The sequence below is a fragment of the Symphodus melops genome (genome assembly GCF_947650265.1).
Source record: "Symphodus melops genome assembly, chromosome: 18".
Taxonomy (NCBI): domain Eukaryota; kingdom Metazoa; phylum Chordata; class Actinopteri; order Labriformes; family Labridae; genus Symphodus; species Symphodus melops.
The window spans coordinates 6,533,302-6,548,201 of record NC_136708.1 but is presented as its reverse complement, the minus strand read 5'-3'; the positions used below and the strand labels follow the sequence as shown (position 1 = coordinate 6,548,201).

The window sequence follows — 14,900 nt, the reverse complement described above, 5'->3', positions numbered from 1 at the left end:
TCTAAATCCCACATTTGTTCAACAGGATTTGAATCCTGACTTCAACTTGGCCAGTCCATCAGTTCCAGTCCTCCAGATCCCTTTGTCTTGGTCTAATAGTCTCTGCACAGCTTTGAAGTATATGCTTGGTCTCATTGTCTTGTTGGTGTATGAAGCCAATTTCAAAATGAATTTCCCTTTTCATACCCAATTGTGAGCTGGCTCTCTGGGTTTCCCTGAGAAGTCAGAAATTAATCAAGCATAACATTCAACCACTTCCAATAGTACAAAGCTAGAGATAGTCCAGTGTACTTTAAGGTCCAAATCTGACAAATACTTATGACCGGATAAGGTTGTTTGTTCTCTTGACATATGATGGAGGCCACATCTCAAATCTCAAAGATACTTAGAAACTTATAAAACCTGCACTATGAAACAAATTTTCTCAAATGTTTTGTACCATATAAAAACTTCCCAGCTTGACCATCACCTCTTTAAAGTCGATATTCTTCACTTTATTAAGCTAACACTGATTGAATACATATTTTGTTCCCGCTTAAGTTGCATTGGGTGCTCATGTAACATGAAAATGCTGTTGATTGGTTTATTCATATCCCCAAACAGAGGGGAATGCGTGAAAGGTATGTTAAAAAACAGAATGTGTATGCCACAAGGGTCAATTCTTGGTCCTTTGTTTTTCAGTCTGTTTCTAAGCTTCCAGCATCATGGAGACATATTGTCTGCATTTAGGATAAATGTAAAGACATTTTCAAACACTGTAAATACAATCTTATACGTTAAATTAATTAGATACTGTATACAAACTAAGGCAGCCGACATACATTCTATCAATTTCTTTGATTTCTCAAGTCTCTGAAAAAAAAAAAAAAAAAAAAAACAGTTATAGAACCAGGCTTGAAATAAATGACCTATCAAAACAACTAATGTAATTAAAAAAAAAAAAAAGTTACAATGGTTTTGAGGACTTCATGCTTTTATTTTTTCTCAAACGACTGTTGAATGTATGCACAACTGAGCCCTTCAACCCCCATGTTCCTATAGAGTAACAAGAAACATGGCAACTGCAATAAGTTAATCTCTCTGCAAAACATCAGTTTCTTGCTCTGTGTTGGAACCATGTTAAGTTGCATGATTGCTATCAAATAAGTTCAATTCATCATGGAGCAAGGCCAGTTGTTTCTGGTGGCCTCAGCCTTTATGCTAGGTTTGTGATGACTGGCTGCAACTGTATGAGAAATTAATGAAAAAGTAGTGTTGAGCTTTAATCATAGTCAAAAGAGACAAATTATATATATGTTATACGTTTTTTTTTAAATGTGTTGTATTATACAGGACATTGCTGTTCTGGACACCTTTACCATTATGTGCAAATAAGTATAAAGCAATCGCTCTGCCTTTAAGGGTCATCACCAGCATATGTGTTTACTCTGTATGATGTACCTTCCTCCCCTTCAACCTGTGCTTATCGTGCTGAGTAGTTAATACTGTAAAGTAGGCTCTCGGGTCTATGGGCTCAGTTCAGACTCATTTCAGTCCTCAGCTAATGCCCGCATGAACTGGTCCTTCCGTTAGGGTCTTCTTAGTGGGGTGAATTTGGTCACATTCACTCCACAAAGGTCGCATCTGACTCAGATTGCCACCATTCTCATCTTGAGGGTGCTGGTGCATTGCCTTTTTAGAAAGTCTAGTGAGTTTAGCTAAAGGACACTGATAAGAAACCAGGCAGCTGAGCCTCAATTCAGGGAATGTACCCTTCCAAGGGCACATTTGAAGATTGATTGCTTCACAGTGTTATGTCGAAGGCTCTTTTAAAGTTTGGCTAATAAATTCATTCTTCTTTTCCCGGGCCCCGTAGGATGCATCTTGGTCTATTTTTTGTGCCCAAACACATACCAAGATTCAATGCTCAACAAGTCAAACAAAATACCAGACATTCAAGTGGCCGAAGATTTCACTTATTCATTTTTGTAATTAGTTTCAACTTTGTCAAAGAGCTATCAATATAAATGTTTTGAAAATGGAAATTGCTTTGAAAATCTTGAAATTAATTTTAAAATGACAGCTTATGTTATGTGACATTATTTTATGTTAGCTAGTGGTGCAGCAATCTAGGTGGGTAGGCAACAGGAGTGTGGCTTAGTAACAATAGGGTAAGGGCGGGAACGGCTTGTGACACAAACAGGAAATCCTGTGTAGACCAAAACGTCTCATTTCAGTTTAGTCTGAACATTCGCACAGGCTGCATACTTATTGACTGGGTCCATTGAAGGACACAGCAAAAGTCCGCTACCACACTGTCCCTTTTAACTCTGTCACTCTTCCTTCTTCTGCTCTTTAGCTAACCTTTGTCACCTGCCCAACCCTTCTTGTGACCCTTTAGGTGTCTTTTCAAGAAGCAGAGAGAAACCTGAATCTGTCTGTACTGTAACACATGCAAACATATTATATGCAAACAAGCCTATGGTGGACTTATTTCATTAACATGTTGCAATTTGCAATGGGAAACTAGAACAAACAGAAATGTGTACGTTAAAGTGTATGTTTTAGACTAATCTAAATAATACGTTTTTATCTGATTAGCCACAGAATTCAAAATTTTAACAAAATTACATCGTTTTACCTATCCTGAGTTATAAGTGTGGGAGGGAAATGTGTGTAATTAGCTTTTCAACATGTTATTTTTTTCATCCCTGTTTAATTTTACTTCAAACATGACTTTAACTAATTATATGTCACTGAGGATGTGTTTTCCTAAACAATTGCTTTTACAAAATCTGTGACAGACATGCAGTGCTTAACAAATTTATTAGACCACCTGTCATAAAATGAGAAAACAAATATTTTAAAAACCTTTCAAAAACATATTAAATAACTAAACTTGTTATTGTCATGTATTTCACAAATAACAAACTGAAACTAAATAGTCATTTTTCAAAAATATTATCCAGAAAACATAATATTTTGCATGGTCTCCTTTGGCCTTGTTCCAAATAGTTTCTAGCTCTTCCCACATACTTACTTTTAATGAAACTTTTGTGTGATCAATCTTTGAATCTACTAAATCCCAAATTTGTCTTGGTCTAATAGTCTGTGCACAACTTTGGAGTAAATGCTTGAGCTCATTGTCTTGTTGGTGTATGAACCCAATTTCAAAATGAATTTCACTTTTCATACTCAACTGTGAGTTGGTTCTCTGGGTTTCTCTGAGAAGTCAGAAATTAATCAAGTATAACATTCAACCACTACAAAAAAAATTATGTTCAGGAATGTAAAAAAAACTTTAATTTGACATAATATCAAATGTATGTGTATGTATGTATATGTGTAAAAATATATAATCAATGAATAATGTGCTTTACTATTTTTCTGTAAAACAATACATTTGAAATTTCATGGAATTCATAATGATATTTTAGCATTACCAATATCATTTTGATTAAAGACCTTCTGCATTTCAACCATTATCGAAACATAAACAACTACCTATGATGTAAATTTAGGACAACTGTGGCGCAAGTGTTGGTCGAATTTGTTAAGCACTGTAAATCTGCCACATCTTGGTATGCAGAGTTGGGGTGCTGGTTTCTCTTAATGACACAATTTCTCCACCTGGCGGGGCTAAAGCCCTTTTACATTGTCATGAAGGAATAGAATCTTAAGAAAACATGACATTGCATGTCTTTGTCCCACAGTTCAATTTTTTTCTAAACATTGCTCGTCATGTCATTTTTTGTCATCTTCGCTTTATAGACTCTATTCTTAAAGCCTCAGTGCAATTTAGTCAGCAATAGAGTTATTTAAACACACTCGCACACACACTTTACCTTTCTGTTATTTCTCATTTCATTAGGCTGTTTTAGGGGAAAAAATGAAAGCCGTCAAATGAACGTCTCTTACGCAGCATACAGAAACAAAAACACCTTTGTGACAAAAAATCCTAGAAATAAATTTAATTAACTTTAGCCTACTAGTCTGGGTTCGCACGGCCGGTTTCTACGTTTTCTTCTGTAAAAACAAACAAACAAACAAAAAAAACAGATGATTTGCTTTGGCGCACCTGCGCGCGTGTCCGGAAATTAAATTGTCAATGGGTAAACAATTATAGCTGTTTCAAAATAAAAGCATGATAACTACTAGTAATAGGATACATTTAGGAGATGGTATTATTTTAACTATCTTATTTAAAGAGTATTGCTAATGCAAGATCTTGAAAATGCTAATATTCTGTACTTGCTTAGGTGTACACAATTGCACTTTTTGCTTTGTTTGCCATTGTCTTTAAACTACTTGATTGTTTGGATAGTTTGTGAGAATGTAGTCTACATTTTTTAAAAATCTTCTCAGATTAACTGGCACACCTTTCATGAGCCAAATATAGGCTACATCAGTCATATGTCTGTCAAAACTGATAAACCTCCAAGACAACATACAGAAGTGGGACTTTACTTTGAAACTTTGAGCAGAGGTGTCATCGTGCTGGGCCACTCAGAGCGTAGGCCTACTTGTTTGGGGAAAGAAGTAGCACGTTGCTCAATTTTCGCCTCATGATTCGCCGTCAACCTGAACGAATGGTGACCTAACAGCGATGGCCAATACAGGTAGCCCCTGTCTACAAAGTTTATTTCAGCGTGTGTTTAGTGCAGGCATTTGTTTGTTCAGAACTTTTGCAGTGTCAGTCTGGGTGTGTCTGGCACTCTTTGTAGATGGAGTAATGGATATGATTTCCTAACAGAAACAGCTGCATTAGTGATAATGACAGGTACTCAACATTGATTCGTGTTTGAAATAAAAACTTAAACTGTAGTGATACTATGTTTGAGCATACATCATTACGTCCTCATTCTTAACGTCTCTGAGGATGAACATTGTAAATGTAATGTGAAATGAAATGTGTCGCCTCTGAAGGTGGGCTGTCTCCTCTAAATAGGTGTAGAAATGTCTAAGTGGTAATTCCCGAAACTTTGAAATTGTCTTGGAGCAGAGGCAAGGTTAAAATTGTAATGTTTCCTGTGTTAGTCATAAACCTAGAAATGCTGGTTATGTTGGGTTGTTTTTTTATTCAGACGTTTCCCTTAATAACAAAGTATACTTTTTATATTCACTGTTCACAGTGAGCTGTTTTGGGTTTAAATAAAATTGTTATTTTTTTTTTTTCATTTAGTATATATTTTTTTTTTTTACAGCAGTTGTAGTGTACTTGCCCTCTTTGCTCAGGTCTTAATGTTATTTAATAATAATTGTAAAATAGTTTCAATTTTTTTTTGTTCAACTGTTAACTCTTTGACTTGTTTGGGCCAGCTCCATCCTAAAGAGCCCACACTGTAGTTATGTGTTTTGCAGTTAATGATTAATATGAGTGACATCTCACTGTGGTTTTGACCTGGGTTTTGTGTCTCTGATCAATATGTTTCGGCTCATGACCGGGATGAAGGCCTCAAGCCAAAGGGCGTCGGTCTAGATAGATAGATAGATAGATAGATACTTTATTGATCCCGAGGGAAATTCAAGGTCTAATATAGTTAATAAAGTTGATTTCCATACTACAAGTGTTTCTGTAGCATTTTGGCCTCTTCAAGCCCTTTTGGTAAGAGGTGAAGTTGTTTTTGTATATTTCCCCTTCTTAGGAGTGTGTTGTGCCAACCTGGAGGATTCTAATGCCTTGATGAAGATGGGTCTTAGCATGGTCCTCATTGGTCATGTTAACTTCCTGTTGGGAGCGCTGGTGCATGGTGTGGTGCTCAGACACATCAACCTCCATAAGCAGGCCCGAGCCATGGAGTACGCTATCTCCAATGTCGTCGCTCTTACCTCTGGGCTTGTGGTGAGTGCATACAATATGTGAGTTATACAGAATTTCTGCTTTTTCTCTGCAATGTCAGGTTTTAAAGTATAATCTGCAAATGCATTATGTGACTTTAGAGTAAATTTTTTTTTTCAAATGGCTCAAAAAACTGCCAAGCTTCACCATTTTGACGAACCACCATACTTTGGTCGAGTAGTAGCAATTTTATCACTTTTTGTATATAATGTTCAGTGTTAAAAACTCTCCAATTGTATTTCCGCAAAACCCCATCCACCTTTACAGACTGGACATAATTCTGATGGATAGCATATTTGGCATTCGTTGCATTAGCATATTTGGAATTACCGGAAGGTCTTTCCATTAGGCACACTCGTTGTTTCTCTTAAATAAAATGACATCATAGGCTTCAGCCTAATAATTGGTGACTATGTCACAGTCTTACAGAAGTTCCTGTGAGCTCTTCATACATGTCAGAGGTGCCAGACTAAACAGTAGTTAGCAGTTTAATTTCATACAGCAGAAACCTTCTCTAAACTTAAGTTTAGACATTTAGTTGTTCTTTTATGACTGTTAAGTTTAAGAGCCATTCTGTGATCATTTTTTTCTTGGGAAAACAGACAATGTTCTGAAGGACATATTTGAAATGCTTGGAGTGACATCGCAGCTGTGATGTAAAGAGAAGACGCTTTGACCTTTTGTATCTGCTTTGTTGTCTATACCGATGCAACATTATAAATTAGCTTCCTGCTTGACGTGTTATCCGAGGTTCTTATTAAACACATGACAGTGATGATGAGGGGGGTCGTTTTTATTATGGGGTATTTATGTGGCATCTAGTATTGAAGCATTGACATATGGGTTGTAAAAGAACAACATGAATATTCTTTTTAATGTTTTTTGTTTTGTCTCAACAGGGAATTCTTGTTGGCATTTTGGCTATTGTCCTGTCTAAAAACAAGAGGAGTAGAGGACTGGTTAGTACCATGTATATTTATCTACAAAATTATTTTTTACTTTCTCAAGAAATAATAGAAGAAAACACCCAAGCTGACGGATCAAAAAAGGACCTGACCTATAGGGGGAATTTGGGACTGATATAGAAATTATCTATGATATTGGGTAGAGAGAAATCTTAAATCTGCTACCAATCTATCACCAATATCTTATCTGTGCTTAAAGTCAAGGTAGGTAATTTTTTCTCCATATACACTTTTTAAGATTTTCGTTGAAATTGTTTTCGGTCCTGACAGTAATTAATAATTAATGTGCTCTGAAAAAGAAATGGTAAAAATCCATCATCTGTAGCAGTTGTAAACGCATAAAAAGTTCAACCAATGTCAGCACCTGGTAAACGTTTTATAAAGCAATCAAGCCTCATATCCGCTTCTGGACCAATGGCGCAAGTGCATGTAAGTGAGTGGCGCGGCTTTTGAGAGAGCACAGAGGGGAGGGGGTGGGTGTATGGAGAACAGAAAGGATGCTACTTTTAAAATCATGCTAGCTTTATAAAAAATACCTACCCTGCCTTTAATCTGTAGAGATATAGACACATTTATTGTGTCAACTCCTGAAATTCAGTTATCAAACACAAAAAATACACTTTATAAATAAGACAAGATAGACACCCCATTAAAATAACTCTCAAGGTTGATAATCCTTGTTGTAATCCGTATAGTGCCCTCTGCTGGTAAAAGAGAACTGATAGTATAATGCATGAAAATTAAAGGTGTGGTATGTCGAATTGCATGCTAATGTTTTTTTTTTAATGAAAGTATCTCGCTTAAATTAAAAAAAGTGTAGTAAAAGTAAGAAAGTAAAACCATGTTTTATGCATTTTTAGTTGAATACTTGCATCACCTCAAATATTTTAAAAAGTTATCAAAGCCGGAGAAATCTGTTATTTTACAGTTGTAACAGGACTTGTCTTGGAGGTGGCCACCATGACGGACAAAAAATGTTGATTGGAAACACCAAATGTTGCATCGCAGTTCAAAGCATAAGTTAGCATTAGCTGCTACTGATAGCTGCCGTACTGGCGCTGTATGTGCTGCTGTGATAAAAAAAAAAACATGTACGGTAAATTATACTTGGATAAATTGTCAGCACACATTGTCTTTCTTAGGTTGATTTTGCCCTTTTGAATTGATTCAACACAGTTTGTTCGTTTTCATTGGTAGCAAAAATAATCACTCCCATGATATCCTGCGAGCCTAAGCGTCATCTTTGTTCTTGTTTTGATTGACAGCTCCCGAGTGGCGGATTTTACATACTGTACGCTGAAATTAAATGCTATTTCACTGTTGAATAAATCTAGTAATATTGACTAATTTCTGCAATTAAATTAGCTGATACTGATGATTTCTGGATATGCTAATATCGGCTGGCCGATTAGTCAGTCGGGCTCTCATCCAAACACATTCTTAACCAAGTCAATCTAAAAAAAAATGCATTTAATGCTTATTTTAATCTGTCTATCAGCATGTCACTCTCGAACTCTTTCTCTTTTTATATTTCACAGCTCTATCATACTTCATTACTAGCATTTCTTTCTGTCTTCCCCCACACAAAAAAACCCCTAACCCTTTATCTTGTACACGTTTCCCCAGTTGTCTCAATGCAGCCCTGAAGATCAGGCTTAGTTTCAGTTGGTATTTTATAACTCTCCCTCCAGTCGTGCAGCACGACTTCCACTCTTTGTTTACTCATTCAGTTGTCGGGCTGCTCAGACTAGACTGACGAGAACATGATTGAACAGTATGAGTAAGCCCAGGCAAAGTCACTGGTCTTTACCACTCCCATCCTCCTTTGTTAGTGAGAGCAGCTGAGACAGCAGCTTTTTTTTCTTTTCATCCATCTGTTTACCTTCAGTCCTGCAGAAAATAGGACTGATATATACTTTATCGACAAACACAAATTTTGTACCAATCCAGCCGTCTTTAAACTCATAGACAGATAGAATCCCTTTTTCTGCTTAGACTAGAAAAACAAGTGAACTCAAAATTTAGGTAAGAACCGTCTTGAGTTGTTGAAATTTTTTTTCCAGTGCAGTTAATGATCTGGGTGTAATTGGAAAAGGTAAAGTTACATTTTTAATATATATATTAGAATTAAAGCCAAATACATGTGCGGAAAAGTGTGAAAAAGCACCAGGAATGATTGTTGTCGATAACAAATACCCTTCTCTACCATTTTTGTGTGCATACCTTTAACTTTAACCAAAGCACTGAAGTATATGTATACCTTAAGCAAGATGTGAAAAGAGCCTTGTATATTTTATATTTAAAAAAAAATATCTTGACAGTATTACAGAAGGCAGAAGTCTGTTTGTCTGGGGTTATTTTCAGCTGTAGGTTTATGTACATTTAATGCTGTAATGGTTACAGCAGTAAATACATGGTGGGATTGAGTGAAAAGTAAACAACAGTGTGTATTAGTGAGAGAACATGTCAGCAAGTGCATTAGCGTAGCTGACTGATGCGCTTTAATTATTTTACTACAATATAGTTAGTAATAGATCAATAGGGCTGCATTCAGTGTTTTTATGGCCTGTTAATTGTTTTTTTTTTTTTTTAATTATTTAATGTATGACAAAACCAAAAAAAAAAAGAAATGTTTATCACACCTTTAAAATAGAGATGACATTCTGAACTTAAATAAATGGCGAAATAGTACTTCTGACATTTCTATGAATTATCAGTAGTTAGGGTTAATTTTTTGTTTGTCTTTAACCTAACAGAATCACCATTTTAGCTCTCAGGGTCAATTTATTTTGTGGATATAGTTTTCTCATTTGAGTGGATGACAATAGGAAAACATTTCAAATATGGTCAACCTGATCCTTTAAAGCTAACTATGTTTCCTTGTAGTGAGCTTTAGCACAACATGTGAGGATATTATTATAATGTTTTACTCAACTGAGTGTTTCTACTGATAAGTTAACAGATTGATGACCTGTGTACTGCCCCTTTAAGTATCTACTTGACTGTGATGAAGCAAAGTAAGATGCTGTAGAGCACAGGTGTCAAACTCCAGTCCTCCCTGCTCTAACACACCTGCTTTAAACCAATGTGTTGTCATTAAGCTCTGCAGAAGCCTGATAACGAGTCACTCATTGGATTCAGCTGCGTCCAAGCAGGGAGACATCTAACAGTCTGAGGAAGCCGGCCCTCCAGGACTGGAGTTTGACACCCCTGCTGTAGAGGATACAAGGTTGCTCAAATCTGAATTTAAAAGCAGTGAGATAATGAAAATTAAACCTTTTCAAATACCGTAAATTCCGGACTATTGAGCGCACCTGGATATAAGCCGCACCGGCTAAAAATAGGTAAAAAAATGTATTTGTACATATATAAGCCGCACTTGATTATAAGCCGCAGGTGTCCACGTTATAACAAGAGCTATTTACACAGAAAGACGTGACACAAAGACATTTTTTTAACTTTTAATGAAATACGTACTACTGGTAACATCCGCAAATACGAAGCCTACTGTAAATCCTTTATCAAACAGTGTCTGTAACACGGCTGATGAAAAAGATTACTGTAATATATTTCACAGGAAAAAGTCCATCCATTCACTGCCTCAGAATGACTTCATTACTCACTTCCTCAGTCTCTTTTTCGTTGTCGCTGTCAGTGTCAACTTTACGTGTAGCAGCTCTATTTCCTTCTTTGACAGCCAGGTCGATCGCCTTTAACTTGAAAGCTGCATCATATGTATTTCTCCGTGTGTTTTCCATGATGAGGGTGCGTGCATAAAGTGCAAAATGACTGATATTAAGATCCGATGTGACGAAGTCAAATGTTTTTGCGGCACAAGCTCATTGTCCCGCAAGAAAAATCCATAAATAAGCCGCATCGTTTTAAAAGCCGCAGTGTTAAAAACCGCAACAAAAAGTAGCGGCTTATAGTCCGAAATTTACGGTAAATACTTTTTATTGTACTGATCCGTTCTATAATTTTTTTTCACATCCTCTGTTTAACTAATTATTTTTGTTCATAACTTCCCCTGTAAATGCTTGTTTGTATTTCTAAAATGATTTTTTGCTGTCACTTCTTTATTTACTGTTGCAGATGCTTCAGTGTTGACACTGATAGAAAGATGCATGAATAGTCCCAGTCTTTTTTTTTTTTTAAATATCTGATTGTTTTGCTTCTTCTTTTCCATTGTTCCTTCAACAGACGTGGTCCCTTTTTACAGTCAGTCTGACGGCAGCTCTCATGGCAGCAGCTTCAGCCATTGGACTCATGATTTCTGTGGTGTTGGCCATTATTCATGGTGGGCGGAGCCTCCTGACTCACTGCCGCTTCCCTGATGCCATTGGCTACTCCAGCATCAACGAGTGTCCTTTTGACCCTACACGCATCTATGTGAGTGTTTCAGTGTGAGAGACAGACGCAGATCAAGGCTTGAACTCTGATAATTTCTGCAGCAGCTGGCTCTTTTTACAGTAGACTATTGTCACTGTGAGGGGGAGGGGGGTTGTGTCTACACATCCTCATTGCTCTCGACTTTGTGTAAGAGTATGTCTGGACACAAGGTGTGGGGGAAATGTGACGCTAGGTGGTTGTCTTTTCTGTCACTCAGCCAAGGTGGGTTGGTGGCAGAAGTGCTGACCTGACCCTGTCGATCTTCTTCACGCTCTTTCCTGTTTGAGTGTGTTACAGATGGACTGTCAGAGCTGCTAAGCCTCAAAGCTGCAGGCACAAAGGAGCATGACTTTGGCATTTTAGCAAAGCTATGGTTTAAAGTCTGTCAGTAAAGTTATACGTTTGTGAAATTATATTTGCATATGAGTTAGTCCAGCTGCAGAAGCATACATATTAAGAGTTAAAGATCAGTGTGTCATCTGTATATACATGCACTCATTAGTAAACATGGAACTTTCACTGAGATTGTTACTTAATGATAATGGACGCTACGACTAAGTGCAATAGCTTGTTTATACCTAATGTGTCCCAGCTCTAATGTCTGGGTGCCAATGTTAAAGTTCCTGTTGTGTGCTGCAATTCACCTCACTTATGTTAAATATCATGTGACCTGATATTTAAGATAGTAAGATGGTAAAAAGGATATGCAGCTCACTTAAATGGAGCGCTTTCGTTATAACAGGAAGTGTGTTTTTTAAGCGTTTCAAAATAATGTATTTTAAGTCAAATGGGATTGTTTCTCTGTGTAGATTTGTTTATTTTATGACATATGCTGCTCATGTTGAACTATCTCCACTCAAAGACATCCAATTGACACAAGGACTTTTTGAGTTTTAATCCTTGATCTTATCCTTTATTGTGCACCTACAATGAGGTTATAGCCATATAATTGTATCTTTTAAGCTCAATCTTCAAATCTGCAAAAAATAAAATCAATAGAAGTCGTACCAAACAGATTGACCTTTAAAACTCCCGAAAGGATTTTTAGTTGCTTATTAATGACCTACAGTGTCATATAAAGATAAAGAGTCTATCAGAGACAAAATGGATTTCATTTCTATGTAGATATTTGGTATAACTGTCAACTCTGCAGCACACAGTTGAAACAGCCCTTTCTAAAGTTTTTCCATGCCATGGATTCATTGTGAGTTACCTACCAGACTTGAATAAAAAGCAGGATGAGATTTTTTTGTCAGAAAACACTATACTTACACATGTTCAGCCAAGAGATAAATTTGTCCATAGGACTCGCCAAATGTGTTCTTCACAGGACCTTTAATCAGAAACCTAGTTTAACTCAGAATCAGTACAGTTATATAACTAGGTTCTGGTCTACGGAGACTGCAGAACATGCTGTTCACTGACAGTTGCCTATTAGCAAGGGACCTCCAATATGGCTGCCGTAGGGTGAATTGCATCCCTTGGAAGAATGACGTGGACTTCTTGCTCAGAAATTCATACTTGCCAAAGGCAGCAATGATACCTGTGCAAGGTTTATTATTTTTTGTCATTTCATCACAAATTCTAAAGAAAGCTCCAAATCTCAAACTACAGACTTGTATTCTCTTTATAGTGGGCCTGACAAAAAGCAGCTGGTTTTCTTTGAAGTCCCTCTGTGCATTCTTCCTTTTGATACAGTCTGCCCTGCATGTTTTATTCACAATGCTGACTCTCCTGTGCTGACTGAAATCCCCAAACCCACAGCTGTGTTTCACAGCACTTCACACAGGTTCTGTATTTCATCATTACCCAAACTGTGGCCCTGTTTACGTATAGCTGCATTTGCCTTAAATTGGGTTGTTCATGTGGTGACTGCCTCTAACACCTCTCTTCCATTCCTCCCCAGAGTACCACTTTAATCCTTTGGGTGCCTCTGATCGTGACTTGTGTCATCCAGACGGTGTTTTCTTCCCGGACCTTTGCTGCCTGCCTTTCATTTCTTAATCTGTCTTGCTGCCATACGAGAAAGAAAAATAGGGACTATGGCAAAGCGGTAAGATATCAAATGAAAAATGTACTGTGCTGCCGGAATTACAGAAGAATTGCATGACTTCTGGAAGGCTAAACGTGGAAATGAGTCAAACACATGCAAAGGGTTAAAATGCTCCCCTAACTGGGACTGGGACTTATTAAAGATTCAGTCAATATAATGCAGTCATTTTGGTGGAAAAGGCCCCCTTTTTATGCAAATTGGCCTCATTACAAAAAGCATCCACATTCACTAAAACCAACACTAATAGCTACACAGCTAAAAAAACAAACAATTACTGTTGGTAAATAGGCTGCAGTATTTAGAAGGAATGTCACATAGTGATCAGGAAGAAAATGCAGCTGTCAGGCTTAAATATACTGTATGTCACCTTTATTCTACATATCTCTTTATTCAGTATTACCATTACATTATTATTATTATCAAGAGTGAAATAGGTCTGGGCTGTCTCTCGTATGGCTCCTCATCCATATTTGGAGAGACTCTTTGTTTTTCTTAGAGTTGCCCTTGCTTGATCTATTCAGGGAGGAACATTTTCTTTAAAAAAGGTCTCGTATCCCATTTTATATTTTATAAGTCGGTCCTCACAGTTAACTTGATCATCATCTTTATGTGAGCAGATTTGGGCTCTATAAGCATGAGAACACAGCCCTGCACAGAGTAGAGGTGAAAAAAGGCGTCTGTCCACATTCAGATGCTAACCAAGAGAAAACTGCATGTACAGTAGTAGGTCAACCTTTTGAATGTGGTTTTGCCTGCACCATATGCTTTTTGAATTGGACATTGAGACAGAGCTGAGAACAGGAAAATTATGTGCAATTTATATCCGCTAGTTGAACCCGCCCCGAATATTTTGTTTGTGTAGATCAACATTGTGAGGCCGATGGAGGAAGCACCCCTCTCTTCCCATACAGAAACTCCAAGAAGCTACATTGAACCTCCAGCACGTTACACTGGTACTCCAAGAAGCTATCGTGAACCTCAGAGGAGAAATACTGAACCTCCAAGGCAGAAGCAGAGACCTCCCCAGCCTCCACAGCCTCCTCCCCGTCTGCATCAGAGTCTCCCCCCCTCAGAGAGAAGGCCTCCCCGCAAGCCGCACAGAGCAGCAGAACAACACCAGCTGCTCGACAGGGGTTCCCTAGAAAGGTCAAGCTTTTGGATTTAGACGCATCTGATATTGTAGAGCTTCTTGAAGACTACTCTGGTGCTACTGTGGTTGTATTTGTAACTGTTGGATTTAAACATCATGCATCAACCCAAAGGATGAACTCAGAGCTGGAGATGGTGTAGTGAACCTCTATGAATACCTGATGTATACATTGTTTGTCTATTTGCAAAGAGCGCAGAATCCTAGTTTTGTGTTGTGACTGTTTTGTGTCCTTTTTTTTTTTACTTAAGAGGGAAGTTATTCCTATCATGTTAGACTGTGGTGGCATGATGCAAATCCTTGTTTTGCTCAAGGGTATAGTTAATTCAGAATAAAATTAATTGTTTGATAATTTAGCATTTTATTTCTACCTTTGCCAACAGTTTGATGGGACCTTTCTGGATTTTGTGTTAACTACAAAGCTGGGACGTGTTCGAGCAGTGACTTCAGGCCATTTTCACCCTTCACTTTTTGCATCTTTCCCATACTGTTAATTCATACACACATGGCTGTTACAGTTAGCAAGGA

At 37.4% G+C, this 14,900-nt stretch overlaps 1 protein-coding gene across 2 annotated transcripts; it reads left to right on the top strand.

Annotated features, from left to right (window-relative positions):
• Positions 1 to 4,441: 4,441 nt before the first annotated feature.
• Positions 4,442 to 14,610, top strand: LOC306839424 (transmembrane protein 54-like). 2 transcript variants are annotated; one of them, XM_079368140.1, is made up of 6 exons: positions 4,442 to 4,598; positions 5,625 to 5,821; positions 6,718 to 6,777; positions 10,984 to 11,172; positions 13,079 to 13,225; positions 14,088 to 14,610. In XM_079368140.1, exons 1-6 carry the CDS (start codon positions 4,586 to 4,588, stop codon positions 14,388 to 14,390), a joined length of 909 nt encoding a protein of 302 aa, XP_079224266.1. In that variant the 5' UTR covers positions 4,442 to 4,585; the 3' UTR covers positions 14,391 to 14,610. The 2 variants fall into 2 exon arrangements, with proteins under 2 accessions (XP_079224266.1, XP_079224267.1); XM_079368141.1 differs by lacking the exon at positions 4,442 to 4,598 and adding an exon at positions 4,654 to 4,759.
• Positions 14,611 to 14,900: the final 290 nt, after the last annotated feature.